Genomic DNA, 19,027 nt, shown 5'->3' with positions numbered 1-19,027 from the left:
TGTAGGTGAAAATAATTTTTTATATCTTGTATGTATCTTGTACGTTTAAGTTTAAAGTAATAAATTTGAAAGCAGTAACTTTTTGCAGAAAATTTCTGGCAGAAATTTAGTTCTTTTTTCGTATAACTTTTATGGAATTGCTGTTTCACTTATTTAAGGATATGATGTATCATTTTACAATCCTTTTCTTAAACTTCAGCCATGAATCGGCTTTCCTGCGATGCTACATTCTTGAATATTCTCTCTTGACTATGGTCGATTTTTTCCCTCGCCTAGACACAAACACAGTACAGGTCCTGTAACTTGTATTTTCCATACATTAATATGACTCCTTAGCACAAGATGATAACAGTATTTCTCAGCTGTTCCACTACTTGCTATGTTAAAAGCTGGCATTTTTCAAAATTACTTTCTGAAATCTTGCATCACGAGGAGCCACTTCACTGCAAAATTACAAAATTTCACATCATAAATGTCAAAGAATTTTCCTTTCAATAGTAAGGATTTACCATTTTTAAAGATACACAATACTTCATTATTCTACCTTTTGGCATGGTTTCTATATGCAGCGTTGTCCCTTTTCAGTGCTACATTTCGACAAAACCAAGACGAATATGTTAAATGAGCAAAGTACTTAGAAAAATACTCATCTTTAAGAAGTCAATTTAAAAAATCAACTAAATAAAATCAAAGAAAGCTTGATTAATTCAATTTGTAAATTTACCATTTATTGATAAACTCCCCTTTCAAAAATTGGCTTTGAAAACTTAAGATAATGATTATAAAGGGCATATACCCTTGACCTGAGATATCAAATGCATCTCAGGGTTCTTTTGTCGTACTGAAGATAGATAATGTTAATTTTTAGTTCAAGAAGAAAATGACCTTAATTTGTGCGAAAAACCATGTGAGCTAAAAGTACGCCGAAATGAATTTTCTTTTACGTTGTTACGTGAAGACCTTGAGGACCTTAAATCACTTATTTTAAAATGGCCAACATTTAGGGAACCCCGATCTTTCAACTGGCGTAATAATGTCATAAATATTATGAATTCCGTGGAAGATTAGGCCAGCGATTGGCCAAACATTAAAAAAAGACTTTGACACTCTGTCAGAATGGATTAAATGTATCAGATGGATGAGGGGCAATATGAAAACCATCTATCCTTCTGTGTTCAAAAATTCAGAAGTGAAAAAAGAATTAGATAGATTACACAATTAGTTTGTACTGGTCCCAGCAGACAAAGCAGGTAACAACATTGTCTTTGTTTGTAAGGCCCATAATTTTAATTGTATTTTAGAGGAACTATGATTTAATTCTGCAAGTGGTAATCCAGCTAATATCATTATATAGCTCCCATTCTAAGGAGGAAATTCTTCAAAATCATATGTCACTTTCAAATATTCCCAACAATCAAAATGAATTTTAATTACCATACCTATACTGGATTCCTAAACTTCATAAAAAACCTTACAAAGGATACATAGCGGGTTCCAGTAAATGATCTACCAAGCCTCTTTTTTTACTCCTCAAGAAAATATTGACAGCAGTGAAGGAGAAACTTTAGGAGTGCTGTACAATATATTCAAGAAGTGGTGGAAATCAGATGTGGATACTTAAAATTCCAAGGAACTTTTAGAAAATTTGAAATCACAAAATTTTACCAATATCAATAACATCAAAATGACGACTTTTCAACACTTTATACAACCATTCCCCTAGATAAATTAAAGTCCAGGCATTTTGACATCATTGACAGCTGCTTTTTCAATAAAAATAGAACACGAAAATTCACTTTCCTTGACATTGGTCATTTGCAACATTATTTTGTTAAAAAACATTCTGATTGTACACAAAAGTACTCTGAAGTTGACATTAAATTGGTTTCTGATTAACAATATCTATGTAATTTTTGGAACCAGGTCTTCCAACATTCTGTCGGAATTCTCATTGGTTCCAATTGCGCCCCGTTATTAGCAGACCTACTTTTGTATTCATATGAAGCACAATTTATTCAAAATCTTACACATGAGAAGAAGAAAACAGTTGCTATGGCCTTCAACTCGACATTTAGATAAAATCGACGACGTATTATCAATTAACAATAGTTACTTCCATTCATATGTCGACTCGATATACCCCAATGAGCTTGAAATATTAGAAACCACAGAGTCTGATACATCTGTTTCATATTTGAATTTTTTTACTAGAAAAAGACGTTAATGGTAACCCACCAACCAAGCTTTATGATAAACGCGATGACTTCAACTTTTTAATCGTCAACTTCCTTTACTTATGTAGCAATATACGCTTATCACCTGCATATGGGGTTTATGTCTCTAAGTTGATTCGATACGCAAGAGCATGCTCTACGTACGAACTATTTCTAAAACGAGGCAAGCTATTGACAAACAAGTTGATGAAACAAGAATATCAAAAGTCTCGTTTAATATCATCATTTGGCAAGTTCTATGGTCGATACAATGATCTTGTCAGCAAATACAATATATCATTAAGCCGAATGCTGACTGGCGTTTTTCATACCAACTGTGAGACCATTATTTATACCCTGAATTGTCTACAGATTTTACCGTTTTTTTGTTGTTTTTTTTTTAATTTTGACAAGGAGCACACAACGGGTGTGACCGGTCGGCAGGGGGTGCTCACTCCTCCATGGCATCTGATCCCACCTCTGATATTTAGAGGTTCGTGTTTGCTCTTCTCATAATTTGTATTGTTTGAATGAACTTTTGAACTTGAATAGTGTTCATTATCTCCATGTTTTTGTAAGAAACGTTAATGGTTTCGAACCATATTTTGAATTAATAAATCAATTTTAAAAACTTAAGAAAGATCTTGATTCAGTATTCAGTGATATTTTATTCCTTTTAACATGTTTGTTACTTATTCAGTAATCGCTTAGCTGATACAGTACATTGGAAGCAGGGATATGGCGTGGGGCAATCAGGACTACTGGAGTAAAATAGAAAAAACGTCAAAGGAGGCTGTAATCAGAATCGTCTGTTTTAAAACAGACTCCTGTTGTAAAATTATCACAAACAACCCTGCTCCCTCTTTCACGAGGGTACAAGGGAAGTAAAATAGAGACAAATTGGTATTCACCTTGTCTCCGCTCATCAAACTACAGAGTTTTCTGAGAGAGAAAGTACCCCATATCTATTTTTATGTCTTTAAAAATGAGTGACAAATATAGACTAATTTGTTGTCCCAAACGTTAAATCATCCATTCGTCTTACAGATTACCTGACGCCAACACAAATCATAAAATTCTGTCAGATCACATCCCCTACAACTTCTCATATTAAAACACAATTTTGATATCTTTTCTTTCTAAGGTATGAACATCCCTATAAACAAATTACTATATTAATCATCGTAGATATTTTAGCAATATTTTCTTTCAATATCATTTTTCAAAGCTAAAGCCTTTTCTTTACATTGTCTTTCTTTGTTTTGGGAGGTTCTTTTAAGGGTTCTTTCCACTGGGTTTTGGCATTCCACATAAAAGTACCGATGTAATTAATGTGTTGTACTGTATGGTAAAATATTGCCATTAGGAGATGTTCCTGTAACGAAGATAGAGTATCTTTAGAATGATAATTAACCTGGTATGTGATGAGAGGCTCGTAGAAGATCACATGCTTTTCTTTTACATTACAATGCCTTATTTCTGGTTGTCGGATTCATTTTAGTCTTTATACTATTTATGTAATTATTTTCATCAAAATAAATTATAATGAAGTCTTGATACTTGTTCTATATATATTCTAGTACATTAAAAAAAAATAAGGTACATGCATGTATGTAAACCGTATGTTTATGTACCCAAGGGAATAAGGCAGCTGTAGGTATTCAATATCGTACTGTTTACCCAAATAATTCAAAACCAGAATAAAGCACCAAAGTCAATGATCTTGTTATATAGTATACATACTCCTGATTTTCACTTCGATGTACATATACATATAGTCACAATTACATGTATACTGGATAAGACAATGTTATAACGGTGACACATAGAAAACTGAATAGGATCTGTTTGTACAAGAAGTACAGGATAGGTAAGCTTAACATCCTGGTTCAGATCCTCAGATCTATTATAAGGTGATCAACAGAATACAAGTCATGGCGGTAAGTTCTCTCTAAGATTGGTTATTGTTTGTATCTAATAATCTGAAGGGGCTATTTTATAGTGTAGAATATTACACTATAACATTTTTTTCATAATAATATTATTTATTTGTTCTTAAGAAAAAAAAAACAATTTCATTTCTAGTTTTCAGTAGAGAGATTTGAAGTGTTAGGGATTAATGTAGACTTTTCATTTCATCGTTTTACAAATGAAAAAAAAAGTTTTTAAAAGATCATGCATTGAGAACATCTTACCCATAGACAAGTAAGAGAGCTCCCGCTAACTACAATGCCGAGGGCGATGCCAACAATCTAAAGAAGGCAATGAAAGGTCTTGGTAAGTAAAACAAAATATATAAATAACCGCTTTATCTTAGTTTTATCTGGTCAATTTATAGGAGAACATTATTTTATTAATGTAATGCGATGTTGTTACTATTATGATAAAGGATACAAACAGAATAGATAGATAATTTTTAAATTCAATGTATTTAATCTTGTATTTGTGAATGGATACAATGTATGTATAATTTTTGGTGGATTTGATAGGGTATGAACTGTAAAGTAAGGATAAATGAACATTGAAATTATTCTGTAAAAAATAAAGTATATTATGAATTCATTTTTAACCAAAAAGGGACGGACGAAGAAACCATAATAAACATCCTAGGATATCGTTCTAACGCACAGCGACAGGAAATAAAGAAAGTATACCATGCGTTGTTTGGAAAGGTAAAAAAAGTACCATATCATCAATCAACAGTAATCCTCACATTCGCCAAGAGATATACTAGCATATAAGAGTTGGCTAATTAGATTAGATTTACTAGTATATAAGAGTTGGCTGAGTAAATTATATTTGTCAAACTTTAGTGCATTCTCTCTTAAAAACAAACATAAAAAAGAAATCTACATTTTTTACCGAACTTTTAAAAAAGGTAAAATAACGGACATTGATTAAGGTCATAAACTCTATACATAATACAATAGAGCAGGAGAGCAGGACAAAAGGACGGGTGTTGCAAACACCAGAGGTTAGGACAGGTGCCTGTCGATAGGTTATACCCTCCATAAGCCAGGTTAATTGAGTAATAAATGGTAAAATTAGAAATTAAAACAATGTTCTTACAACTGGTTTGAAAAAGAAATGTGAAGACGAAGAAAAGTGATCATCCTCAAAAGTCCATGTCCCTATCATTACTTCTCACAAAAATATTACTGCTGTAAGTAAAAACTTCAGACGTACTGTGCTACAGCATATTCGAGAAGCGGTGGTAAATCAAAAGTAAATTCTCAAAAACCCCAAGGAACTTTTCGAAAATTTCAAATCACGAAATTTTTGAAAGTCAGTATCATCAAAACTGATGACGTTTTCTAAATTTTATACAACCATTCCTCACGATAAATTAAAAACTAGATTTTTTGATATCATAGACACCGCTTCTTCAACTATTGCATTACTAGTCCCCTACCGGCAAGTGTAATCTGGTTCCCGTTAAAAATTGAAAATGCCATAATTCCGTCAAAAATCAATGAAGGGGAACGAAATACAAACTTGATCTATAACTCATCAAGGTAAAGTCACAAACCAAAAAATCATCTCAATATCTGCAAGCATTTAGAAAATAATTGCGGAAAACCCTGAAAAATTGAAAAGGTCGTGATTCCGTCAAAAATCATTGAAGAGGAACGAAATGCAAACTTGATCTGTAACTCATCAAGATACACTCGCATACCAAAAATCAGTTCAATATCTGCAAACATTTTGGAAAAAAGCACGAAAAAACAAGTGGGACAGACTGGCAGACAGACGGACGGACATACTCAGAGGAAATCTATAGTCCCCTCCGGTTTCACCGGTAGGAGACTAATAAAAATGGAACTCAAAACTAGTAATTGATCATCTACAAAATTGAATTTTTTTTTTTAAAATCACTCTGATTCTACACATAAATACTTTGAGTTTGGTGCTACAATCCTTCAGTGATAATAAAATGAAGTCTTTGGAGACCAGGTCTTTCAACAAACTTTATTAGTTGACCTGATTTTATATTCCCATGAAGTAGAATTTATTCAAAATCTTGTACGTGAGAAGAAGGAAACACTTGCGGTGGCCTTCGACTCGACATTCAGATATATCGACAACGTTTTATCAATTAACAATAGTTACTTCCATTCATATATCGAGTAAAATATCCCAGTGAACTCGAACTAAAAGACACCACAGACTGTTTATTTGGATGTTTTGCCAACTAAAGACGATAAAAGCCAACTAACAACTAGACTGGATGGCAAACGAGGACTTCAGATTTTCCATTGTTAACTTCCATTGTTTAGGTAGTAATCGACCAACATCATCTGCATATGTTGCTTACATCTCCCAAATTCTACGATACTCAAGCGCATGCTCTAAGTATGATCAATTTTTTAACCGAGGCAGACTACTGACTAATAAGTTGATATTACAGAGATTTCAACAACCTTGTAGAAAGTCAGTATTTGTAAAGTCTATCTTATGGTCGTTATAATGACCTCGTTAGCAAATACCCTTTTATTTGGTGGGGGTATTTTTTGACTGAAAAATCAATTTCATATCAATCGTTAGACCTTTGTTCTTATAATAAACTTGACTACGGATTATTCCGTCTTCCTGATCAATACACAGGGTTCCCGGCGGGTGTGACCGGTCGATAGGGGATGCTTACTCACCCTAGGCACCTGATCCCACCTCTGGAATTTCTGTTTTATGCTCTGCTCACAGATTTGTACTGTTTGAAATTGTTTTGAGATCAATCACTGTTCATTATCTTCACTTATTTCATTTAAGCAATACAAATAATGAGTCAACACGGACCTCTGAAAACAGAGGTTGGATCAGGTACCATAGAGGAGTAAGCATCTCCTGTCGACCGGTCACATCCGTCGTGTGCTTCGGGCCCGTAGCAACGGTTTCAAAAGTGTGTGTGTGTGGGGGGGGGGGGGGGGGGCAACGTCGGAAAAAACCTACAGTGACCAAAAGTCGGGGGCCAACTTCCCACAATTGTCTAACAAGCAAAAAGAAAAACAACAAAAAATAAACAAACAAAACAAAACAAAACAAAAAACAAACATCAAAACAAAAACAACTAATTTTCCGTACATATCCTGGAATTTGCCAGTGCTCGACCTTACATCATCAAATAAGGGGGGATCAGTATCTTAAGGAAAATTTTACTATTGCAAAATACTTTACTCAGAAAAAAGACCCCCCCCCCCCGTTCTACGGGCCTGTGCGCCTTGTCATGATCGGGTAATGGATCATGACAATTAGCACACGGCGGGTGTGACCGGTCGGCAGGGAATGCTCACTCCTCCATGGCACCTGATCCCACCCCTGATGTCTTAGAGGTCCGTGTTTGCTCTGCTCTTATTTTGTAATGTTTAATGGACGTTTGAGGTCGAATACTGTTCTTTATCTCCACATATTTCATACCAAAATATTTGTTATGAAAATCCAAGTCAGAATAGCTTAGTTTTGATAGTTTCAACTTAATATTTTGGAAAAAGTAAAATTGCATTCTTTAACGGTCGCCGATAGTGCGCACAGCGCAGGGTTAAAATACAATAAATTTAACTTTGCAATATCAATTAATTAAACAATATTATCTAAATATATTATACATAGTGTTTTAGGGTTTTATTCAGTGTAATAAACTTTAGATTTCCTGGATGTCCATTGTTAAATGTATGTACACTCACACTCACTTGAGACATCTTAGTTTAGGATGAGCTTAACATGCATGCCTAAGTTTGTTTTGGGACCATCCTAAAATTCTCCTAAGAATCTTAGAAACTTTCGTCAGACAATATTTAGGAAAGTTTTGTAAACATGCCTGCTGGTGTTTAGGTTGTCTTTTGAATTCTAGGAGTTGGTGAAGGATTTGAAAAGTGAGTTGGGAGGGAACTTTGAAAAAGTCATTATGGCTATGATGATACCACCTGAAGAATACGACGCTGCTGAACTCAAACGAGCGATGAAGGTTGGACGAACATCCCCGAAACACAGATATTTGACTTAAATTGTGCTAAAATGTAAATTGTTTGTACTTTTCTATTTTGCAGGGCATTGGTACAAACGAGGATGTATTGATAGAAATTATGTGCAGCCGTTCAAATGATGAATTTCGCGCGATAAGCAAAGCTTATGAATCAAGTAATTCTTTTCAAAAAATTCATTAAAGTTAAGGGCGTGATTATTTGGATAAGGGAACTGTTTTTAAATTTTTTTTTACTAGATTTGTTTTGTGTGAAATGTATATCAGTAGTTCAGTTACTTTGCACACTAAATATACAGCTGAAAATTCTTATACAAATCCACAGAATACAAGAACATCTTAGAAAAAGACATTAAAAGTGATACATCAGGAGATTTTAAAAGACTGTTGGTTTCCCTGGCAACAGTAAGTTTTGAAATATTTCAAAACCAATATTTTACATTCTGTATAGTAGTTCTCGATCATATTTACATTGGGTTTCTATTGATTAAGCATTTGAAATTCTTTTTATATTTTACAATTGAAAAATGATTTTTGATTTTAATGAACGAATAACAGGGCAAAACTTCCAATTCCAGTGCAATCGTCAAGAGGACAAAAATGTGGACTTGCAAAAAGCTGAAACTGATGCCAAGGTAATACGGATCAAACGGATAATTCATATTTAATATCAAATATTACCCTGTTTAAAGTTTATAATGATTTAACTTAACATGTTAAAAAAGGTAGACAAGTTTTACATTGTAAGAAATTGAATGTATTATACATCAATACATAATACTATGTATCGGTACATCAATACATACAGAGATTACATTATATACATCAATACATACAGAGATTACATGACGCGGGTGAAAAAATGTGGGGTACAGACGAGGCCGTGTTTAATTCCATATTAGTGCTACAAAGTTATCCACAGCTCAGGGCTGTGTTCGATCAGTATTCCAAGATAGCCAAAAAAGACATAGAGGACTCGATCAAGAGTGAAATGTCAGGAGATGTAAAGGCAGGAATGTTGGCTGTAGGTAAGCTATAATACTGTTCGCATAACAAATTTCACCAAAAAGGGACTCTTTGAAGGGAAAAAAATCTTACTTTAGTCATTGATATACTCTGTGTTATAACAACGTCTCATTTTACTGGATACACAAATAATGCAAAATAACTTGTTTTTATTTCATACGTCAGCTTCTTGTTTACAACAGAGAGGTTGAGATTTCATGCGTGTACGGGTATGTCTAGTGGGGGAATTCCCTAAATTTCTTGCGTATTACGTCACCAGTTTTGGTGTTGATAAGTTTTCTACACGTTCCTACAAAAAAAAGCATCCACACGTAGGTGTAAACTTGTAGCTTTTTCAATAAAAACTAGTCAATTTATGTGTGAAACTGTTATTGCTGTTAATTATTTAGGATGTTAAGTTTCATGAACACTTATTTTAACCATGTATTGTTCACTAACTTAAGTCAAACTTATATCACAAAACTACTAAATAGTTGAAACAGAGACACCGATTACAGTCTACACGTTCATGTTGCACGTCATTAAATCTCAACAGACAAATTACAAAAAACGTGTACGTGTACGTCAAAATTTGAACACACGTACACGTACAGGTCATAGGCACTCCCCAGCTTAATTGTTAAAAAAATATATACCTACTATACTATAGTATAGTAGGTATATATTTTTTTAACAATTAAGCTGGGGAGTGCCTATGGTACAGGTTTAAAATCTCAACCTCTCTATTATATGATAAAATTTCTTTTTCTGTTTCAAGCCAAACAAATACTAGTAAAAAATACGTAAACATAAAAAGGCTATCCTTTTGGTTTTTTCTTTGTTTGTTTGTTTTTGTTTTTTGTTTTTTGTTTTTTTTTTTGTTTTTTTTTTTTTTTGTTTTGCTTTTTGATTTAACGTCCCTTCAAGAATTTTCACTCATATTGAGACGCCACCACTTGCCAATGAGGGCTGCTAATATTAAGACTTGTACTCGACACTTGCGGCATTTCGTCAATAACGAACAGTAATCAAGCTCCCAAATCCAAATAAACAAAATAAATTGTGAGCAGAGCAAACATGGACCTCTGAAACAAAGGTTGGATAAGGTGCCATGGAAAAGTGAGAGTCGTCTGTCGTCCTGCAACCCCCGCTGTATTTTCTTTTTTCATGATAGGGTAAAAGGAAAAGCCCGTAGAAAATTCAGTGAAAAAACAATGGTTTGACAATTTGTATGAAAGATGTCAGTCCACATTCGATTGTATTTGCAATCAAGGTCATTGTATTGACCATAGACTTTATGAAATGTTTATTTTAAACGAAAATTTTGATATCCTTGAATTTTCAATTTATTTGACAGAAGCCTGTCTTATTTAAGAAATTGATCGTACGTAGAACATGCTCTTGCCTATCGAATCAGCTAGGAGACATAAACCCCAAATACAGGTGATAATGGTATACTGTTACATAAATAAGGGAAGTTGACAATAGAAAAGTTGAAGGCATCACTTTTATCATAAATTTAGTTGTAAGTTTGCCACCAATGTCTTTCTCTAGAAAAAAAACCCATCCAAATTTGAAATAGATGTCTCAGACTCTTCGGTGTCTTTTATTTCGCGTTCATTGGGATATATCAGATCAACGTAGGAATGAAAATTGATAAAACAATATTGAAATATCTAAATGTTGAATTGAAGGTCACAGCAAGGGGCTTCATAGGAATACAAAAACAGGTCTGTTAATAACGGGGCACATTTAGTACCAATGGAAATTCAAACAGATTGTTTGAAGACCTGGTCTATATAAAATATATTTTGAGATTTTAAAATAAACAGTAGGATATGAAATTCAAGTTTTCGATTACTAGTACATGTATGTGATATTTCTTGCAATTAGTTTATTATCAGTTGTAGAGATGATTCTGATTTTACATTAGAGTTATGTTACTTGCTTTTTTCAGTTAGAGTTGTCAAAAATAAAGCTGCGTTTTTTGCAAAAAAGCTTCACGATTCTATGAAGGTATGTGTATCTGAATACTTTTTAAGAACAACTTCAAACAGGAAAATATGAACAATTCATATATATTACTAATATATTGCATTAAAAAAGACGATACATTGTGATAGTTATGATCTTTGGTTATAAGAGTGCATATAGATTATGCATGATGCTAGTTTACAAGCTCAAGCTCTCAAGTAATTTGTAAGTCTCTCTAGAACTTTAAAACTTAATTACTGTTTATAAAAGCATGGAATTAAAATACTGGACAACGAGTTCAGGATCATTTTCATTTAAAATAATTTCTTTACACATCAAATTTGAAAGCAGTATGTGTGCGTGTCTTCATGTTCACAGTTTTCAATCATAATCTATTTTTCCCACAACTTTTCCCTTATTTGACAACAACAATGAGTAATATGTAACGAAAATCTTCAGATTGCATTTTTACTTCTAATATCTTGCCCTCAATAGATCCATTTTATTTAGAATTTCGTTTCCAATACATTTATGATAGATTAGTTTGAAAAATCATTCAGGGGGCTGGAACAGATGACGACGACTTGATCAGAATAATTGTGTCAAGGTCAGATAAAGACATAAGTGAAATCAAAAAAGAGTTTCAGAAGATCTATGGCAAGACTCTGGAGGAATTTATCAAGGTAAAATCAAAATTAGGATATAAAATCATCATTGCGTCATTTTTTATTATATATTTGTGGCAAATTTTACAGAATATCATTTTAACTACTAGTACTATCAGTTGTAAATAGACTTTAAAGAACTGCATAAAACACATCCTATAAAATGTTATGGATTTTTAATGCTCTAATTTTGACTTGTTTCTATCATTGTAGGGTGATACTTCGGGAGATTACAAGAAGATTTTGTTGGCACTTATCTCTTGAGGGGAAAAAACTTCATTTGGAGAGCTCAAAGAGAGTGTTGTGTTGGGTGAAAATAAGAAATGCATCTATATCCTGTCAATTTTCTAAAGAATTGTAGTTTTTAAAATGATTATTTAACAAAAATGTCAATGATATACCACCCGAGAAGTAAAATCTGGGACATGTTGAGTAAATACTTCAGGGTCTCTTTCATGTAACATAAGAATTTTAGTAATAAACAATACTTATGGTACTATAAAACTCCTTTTTGTTTCAAATTATATGATCTTAAACTTGTGAGTTCAAATTATAACTTAGCATCAACGTGTTTATTACATTAAAAGGAACTTTAATAAACTTTATCTCATGTTTAAGTTGAAATATTGGGCGGTGAATATTTCATTCTTTTCAATGTAGGAAATGAATGTAAAAGAATATTACGCATAATTTTGTTTCCTTTTTTTAAACTGAGAATTATTTTTTTCTGTTGTTGAGTCTTTGTGTATAATTTACCCTTCTCTTCTTCATAAGATGTCTAAAAGATTCCCCTTTTTACTCACTTGGTAAATTTTAACCCCATATAGTAGTCCCTACTTAGTACCAAGTGGCTATAGCATAATCAGCTTGAATTCACACAACGTTGGAATGCTTCTGTTTCAATATGATGCTTCCTGGTTTGGAAAGGAAGACTTTTAAACGATTTTTACCCTGTATACATGCATCATGTAAAATTTGATCCCTGCTTTTATCACCATCCACATTTCAGATTCTCTAATTTCAAAATAATACTTCAATAAACACCAATTCGAAATGTTTGAATATCATTTTTTTATTACTATTCAAAATGGTTCTGCTACTTTTGAAAAGTAATTTGGGTCTACCATTTCGTCTATCTAAAGTCAGAAAGACTATTGATTTTGAGCTAAAAGGTGAAAAAACAAGGTAATAAATTCCTATACAGTCCCTGAAACGTTCTACTTTCCCATTTTTCCGTTCGCTCACCGTTCGTTCATTGATATTGTGGTTAAAGGAAATATTTATTTGAAATGTACTGCACTACAGAATTTTCTCTACTCTAATATGTAAAGCCTATAGTTATATAGAAAAAAAATCTTTCTTCACCGTAACTTTATATGCTTGCCATTCGATATGATTAATACCCCCCCTTTTCCCCCTAAATTGGTTACTTAGTCAGTATTGTATTTCCAGAATATTTTAATTAACATTTTTTAAAAAAAGTTAAGGTCTTTTTTAGAACAAAAATTTCAGTCTCAAAACAAACATGCATCTAAAAAAGTCACAAAACAATAGTTGTTCAAAATGTACACGTGTCAGCGGTGGTATTTGAAATTGGCAGAGAGTATGTTTCAAATTCAAGTGTTAATGCCCATGGCCAATGTATTTTATTCATTTATTATTCAAATGTTGGGATAAAATCTAGAAATGATAAAAATAAATGTTTTAACTTGTTGGCAATACTCGCACTTCGTCTTCGATGTGACGAAACTTTCACACCTGCACAGTGTCGAATGATTTTGATTGACAGGACAAGCACGTGGACTTCGTGTGAACTTGAAGCAGGAAAATAAAAACGAGTATGACTGTCAAACAAATGGATATGATTTGTTGATAAAAAAAAAAAGTTACTTTCACTGTCTGATATATTTAGAAAAAATTTCGGAGGTTTTGTTTGATATAGGTACAAAAATTTAGTGAAGCCTGAAAGAAGTGGGGGGGGGGATAAAATGGAATATTTCTCTCTCTCTCTCTCTCTCTCTCTCTCTCATTTGTCTGTTTAATAAAAACTATAACAGCATATTACTTAAATATCAATTTCTGAAAATTGAATTTATAACAAATAATATGAATATGTATCTTTGTATATTATCTTGTCCGAGTATAACCACGGCCATCTACATATACATGTAGAAGTCTGCTTAATAATTCATCTTGAAATATAGAAATGACACATAATATATTATTGTATTAAAAATTTTAAATACGAGCATATAAATGCGAAACGTCCACTGACCATTATAATTATTTTTTTTTCATTACTTTACACGAAATCGCCCTGACACGGAGATATATGAATGGATGTTACAACCGCTTTAGTTCATTCTATAAGTCAGAAGTTTTCTCTGATTTGTTTAAACTTCAGCGTTCGGCAACAATTGCAATGTTTTAATGCGATAAAAATCGTGTGATTAAAAACTTAATGTGCATGCATCGTCTTTCTTAGGACAATTTTGGAGAATTTATTTTATTGACTTATTTATTCATTCATTTATTGGTTTACTTATTTATTATTATTATTATTTTTTTGGCACCTGACATTATAATACAATAAAATAGTTTCAATGCAAGGAAAAGATCAGAAGCATTCCGAATATATCGTTCATCTTGCGTTCACCGTTCGTTCACCGTTCACTTTGCGTTCGCGTTTGCGCTCCGTTCGCGTTCTGCGTTCGCTCACCGTTCACACATCGTTCACCAAGTTGCGTTCAGCGTTCACACATCGTTCACTCACCGTTCGCTCTGCGTTCGTTCAGCGTTCGCTCACCGTTCAAGTGGGAAAGTAGAATGTTTCAGGGACTGTATTAGATGAAATGGTTTCAAAATTCATTTTAATTAAATTACGGATGTCGACTATTCGACTATCAGTCGAATGGACCGACGATCGAATAATGAAACGACATTCGAATATTATTATAAATAAATAAATGCAATAAAAAAGTGATAGCGAGATGGAATTCTCATCATAAATTGAGAAAGCGACTTCCTCAGAGACAGTCGATAAGGTTATTTTCCTCAACAAAAACGGTTGATTTTCCATGTACGTATAAAAAAGTACAATAATAATAAGTGCTACACAGCTTCGAGAATTTTTTGTCAGTAACGGCCTGTGTTGTTTTTGTAATAAATTACCCACCAGTATACTGGGCCTTGTTTGTAAAAATATTAATTGGACTTGATCTTATACCATGTACCAATTATCTTTTGTTATTTTAAGATTGCTCAAATGCAAGGAACAAACCATAGCTGTGACATGTATTGACACTTCGATAATTATTATAACAATTCGCTTACAATTTAAACTGTTTTATGGACTTTTTAATGGCCAGAACAATCAATAATTGAATAAGCAATATCTAACTGTGTAACAGTAAAGGAAATTCAAGTTTGTTTAAATAAAGGACCAAACTCTCTTGAGATAGAATAATAAATTACGTTAAAAATGAGTATCTTAAGACCTCTAAAATATCAGTAGCATGGTTGTCTTTACGGGGTGTCCTGTGCCTCGCTGTTTTCAAACTGAGGTGGTTTAGCACATTTGTAATAATTGATAATTATTAGCCTCGAAAATTGGTCCCCAAGATTATTTTTAATTCACATCTGAAAACTTGCTATTTATATGCAAAAACTTGAGTTATATTCGATACTTTTTTCATTTATATGCGACGAACTCGCAATTCTTGTAATTAATATTCAATCAACTTGTGATTTATTTTCGAGAAAAAGTTGTTATTCATATTTAAATCACAAGCTTTAGAATATGAATCACAAGTGAATATAGAAAAAAAAATCTTCTTCAAATATGAATAACAAGATTTTAAATGTAAATCACGCGTTTTATCAAATATAACACAATGTTTGTAAAAGATTGCACGGCATAGAAATACTTATGTAAATCAAAAGTAAAACCTTTATAGAAAACGAAGACGAGAATTCATAAAGACTAACTGTGCTTCTGATGGAGCCACAAAGGTAAGCCTAAACGTATATAGATTTCTCGTCTTTAAGGATGAACTTTATTTTTAAAGATATGTTTTTTAACAGATTTTCAAAGATTTCTTGAAAAACACATAAGATTCTGGTAAAATAAACTTTTGAAGCTTTCCTCTCTGTTCCTTCACGCATTAAACGTTTCTCCAAAGTGACCAAGATTATCTACTTGTCTTTTTTGTTTTCGGTCCTCACCACGCCTCCAACAACAGCGTCCCGAAAACGGTCGCTAGCCACAAGGTATGGTATAATGTAAAATAAAGTTGATCCCTTAGCGAACAGAGGCGGCAAAGTGACGGCTAACATAGAAATACTGGTAATTTGAGTGTGCTGGCTCCAAACTGCAAAATAGCCGTAAGGACCCCAGCCTATTCCAGAAATCAGCAGAAAAGTAAATGTTATCTACAAATATAAAATTGTTATCTAATCAGGAAACATAATCAAAAATGTGTACAATATATTAGTCATACCATCATGAGTCATAGCTAGAAAAGGCAAATTTATCAGTTGTGAAAATTTAACAGGAATGGACGGTACCCAGACAAGCTGTTTTTCGGTGAACCAGTTGTGTGTGTTGACTTCGAGGATCGTGTGGGAGTCCACGTAACTTTTAGCAGACTTAAGGAAAATGAACGCCAACAGATAAATGATGGAGTGTTCAACAGTCATGAAAATCACAAAGGAGGTGTGGTTAAAGTCGTGTTTCAGCCAGTTCAAGCCGCAGGCAACTCCCGACGCTTCCATGGAATAACTAAATGGAAGGGATTGTGTAAAACGTTCAAATACTTTTGAGATTATCTTTCAGCAGCTAAGACTGAAAGGAGACATTAGTCAAATTAGTAAGAATACGGTAAAGGTTAAGAAGCTTACCTGCTCCAGCCTAACACTGGAAGAATAGCCCAGACGATCGCGTGCAGCCAGACAACAAGGGTAATCAACCACCACGTGCTGGAGCTCATTGTATCGTCTGCTCAATAAAAATGATTTTGTCAATGTTCAAGAGAATGTTCTAACTTTCTTTTCATGCAAGACTTAAAGGTATCTACTTACATATTTGTCTTTGTCGATTGGCAAGGTACCGTTCAAAGCATAAAGCAAATACAAAGCCTGTACAAGCTATACCCCCCGTGTAGGACTCAACTCCATATAATTGACAACCCTGTTGACCAAACATCCACCTGTAAAACTCTTAGATTAGTATTTCCAGTAGTAAAGAGGTAAAGATTCATTACTTCCAATAATATCTTAGCATAATTTTCAAAATTTTATGGAAGCTTAATGAAATGCTTCATTGCTTCAGACAAATTGCCAAGATTTTTTAAAAATGATAATTTAATTTTCAATACTGTAACTACAAATCATCCCTCTTTTTTGTACGGATTGACGGTAAATGAGAATGTCGTAAAACCTACTTCCCGTGCCAACTGGAGAGGCCTGAGAAGGGAAACCCAAGGACCATGAGGATGTTAGAGAACGCCAGGTTCATGTGGAGGAGATTTTTTGGGGAGGTCAACACGCCATCCTTCATAAAAGTTTTCAGCACAAACGAGTTCATCAAAACTCCTAATACTCCTACAGAGAGAAACGAGCTTTGGCAAGAAAACTAAACACAAACTATGAAAATAGAAAGATATTTTTGGATTTATGAAAATATTTTTCTTCTTAATGCAAAACAAGATATAAACCCTGAAGAATGCTCACTTCGTACAGGCTGCATTGCGATTCATTTTTATTATGTGATATTATGATATTGGTATAATCATTAAGAATTAATGACAATAAATGATACCATTATATCATGCATTTACAAATAAATTACTTATTATTGTCATGAAAACTTGCTTTGATTAATACACATCTAATTATTTAGAAGCTTTTCCATATTGCTGGAACCCGATATATCTAATGCATGTATCGCTAATGAATTTTTGTTGTTCACGCAAAAATTTAACATAAGCCACTGCGCACAAAATCAATCTCATCCAATGATTAACTTAACTGGCATAATTTGATTCAATTCTTGATTATCTTCTCAATTTTACATAGAAAATGGATACTTCGAGATAAAACTATTTTTATACAATTTAGTCTGAATTTTAATGAAAGCCTATTTCCCGTTTATCTTTTTAAATCTGAGAAGGCCGTTACATACAAGTGTAATAGAAAACCACCGATTATGTTTTCTGGTGGGTGGAAGCAAATTATTACAGTAATATCACCGTAATCCTTGTGGGAGTTTCAAAAATATATAGGCATTTAATGAACGATTGTAAGGCTAAGAGTTTGCAAAGAAAGAAAAATAATACAAATCTTAAAATTCTCATTTTTATATATAGATGATAATAGTCCCCAACTGATAAATAAATGACTTCCAGCTTCTGAAAGAATGAAAAATAATTGATTTTTTTTCCTTTAGGTATTTATTTATTTTCTTATTGTGTAAACAGATACTAATATTCAAAGAGCATTGCTTTACTTACCAAAAAGAAAGTAGAGAACTGCTACACCTTTGTGTTCAAGATCTGAGAATTCTCCAGAGTCTATTGAGGCCATTTCACCTTGATTAACACTAGGCACCGTCAGAGTGAAGTGCTCAGACGAGCTGCAGCGAATGAGACTTAAGGAATGTTACAATGGTTATATACCAAACAGGTACTGATAATGCTAAAATCAATAGCAGCCTGAAGACTGCGTGAGAGCCACGATTTATAACACATAGCCCAATCGGCTTATTAACAAAATCGTGTATCTCTTTCTGCACCAAAAGGTGAGTCTTACAAAAGTCCGAATTCGTTTGTGATACCTGATTTTTATATACACATATACAATTAAAATCAAAAGTCCAATTTCTTTTGTGCTTCCTGATTTTATAAACACATATACCATTTAAATCAAAAGTCCGAATTCGTTTGTGTTACCTGATTTTATAAAAACAAATATCATTGAAATCAAAAGTCTTTTGTGGTACCTGATATTTTATATATCCCCTACTACCCAAACTCCGTCACCATTAGCGGAAAACATGCCAGGTTACTCTCTGAATTACTGTTTGATTTGTTGCTTGTTTGCTACACTTAGTAATGTACTTAAACATTGTTTTCAGAACTATTTTAAAAAAATCAGATTTTAATTGGGCTTATACGAAACTACTATAAATAGAACGCGTA

At 33.1% G+C, this 19,027-nt stretch overlaps 3 protein-coding genes across 3 annotated transcripts in view; 1 reads left to right on the top strand and 2 right to left on the bottom strand.

The window, feature by feature from the left end:
- LOC133199523 (ubiquitin-conjugating enzyme E2 D2B-like) overlaps positions 1–19,027 on the bottom strand; it is a 236,971-nt gene that overhangs the window by 26,931 nt on the left and 191,013 nt on the right. The window lies entirely within an intron of this gene.
- On the top strand, positions 4,148–12,163 carry LOC133199680 (annexin A4-like). The gene is made up of 11 exons (XM_061335554.1): positions 4,148–4,153; positions 4,415–4,490; positions 4,791–4,885; positions 8,059–8,172; positions 8,255–8,345; positions 8,513–8,592; positions 8,766–8,822; positions 9,026–9,215; positions 11,150–11,208; positions 11,727–11,849; positions 12,045–12,163. The coding sequence occupies exons 1-11, from the start codon at positions 4,148–4,150 to the stop codon at positions 12,093–12,095; spliced, it is 942 nt and encodes a 313-aa protein (XP_061191538.1). The 3' UTR covers positions 12,096–12,163.
- Positions 15,711–18,451, bottom strand: LOC133199359 (visual pigment-like receptor peropsin). The gene is made up of 6 exons (XM_061335168.1): positions 18,341–18,451; positions 17,273–17,432; positions 16,911–17,038; positions 16,731–16,827; positions 16,398–16,611; positions 15,711–16,262 (listed from the first exon to the last, which is right to left on the bottom strand). The coding sequence occupies exons 1-6, from the start codon at positions 18,411–18,413 to the stop codon at positions 16,026–16,028; spliced, it is 909 nt and encodes a 302-aa protein (XP_061191152.1). The 5' UTR covers positions 18,414–18,451; the 3' UTR covers positions 15,711–16,025.

Source organism: Saccostrea echinata, unplaced genomic scaffold (genome assembly GCF_033153115.1).
Source record: "Saccostrea echinata isolate AGI-Se365-2 ecotype Australia unplaced genomic scaffold, CSIRO_AGI_Sech_v1 ptg000034l, whole genome shotgun sequence".
Classification (NCBI taxonomy): Eukaryota; Metazoa; Mollusca; class Bivalvia; order Ostreida; family Ostreidae; genus Saccostrea; species Saccostrea echinata.
This window is presented reverse-complemented; position numbering and strand designations above follow the sequence as displayed.

What these genes read in the sequence shown, in the direction of transcription:
- LOC133199359 (XM_061335168.1), bottom strand. Translation starts at nt 18,413, where the DNA reads ATGGCCTCAATAGACTCTGGAGAATTCTCAGATCTTGAACACAAAGGT. An exon ending in CAATCGACAAAGACAAATAT is followed by an intron (nt 16,828 to 16,910) that starts GTAAGTAGATAC and finishes TTTATTGAGCAG; the next exon opens with ACGATACAATGAGCTCCAGC. An exon ending in CCGAAAAACAGCTTGTCTGG is followed by an intron (nt 16,263 to 16,397) that starts GTACCGTCCATT and finishes TTATATTTGTAG; the next exon opens with ATAACATTTACTTTTCTGCT.
- LOC133199680 (XM_061335554.1), top strand. An exon ending in ACCATGCGTTGTTTGGAAAG is followed by an intron (nt 4,886 to 8,058) that starts GTAAAAAAAGTA and finishes TTTGAATTCTAG; the next exon opens with GAGTTGGTGAAGGATTTGAA. An exon ending in AAGCAAAGCTTATGAATCAA is followed by an intron (nt 8,346 to 8,512) that starts GTAATTCTTTTC and finishes ACAAATCCACAG; the next exon opens with AATACAAGAACATCTTAGAA.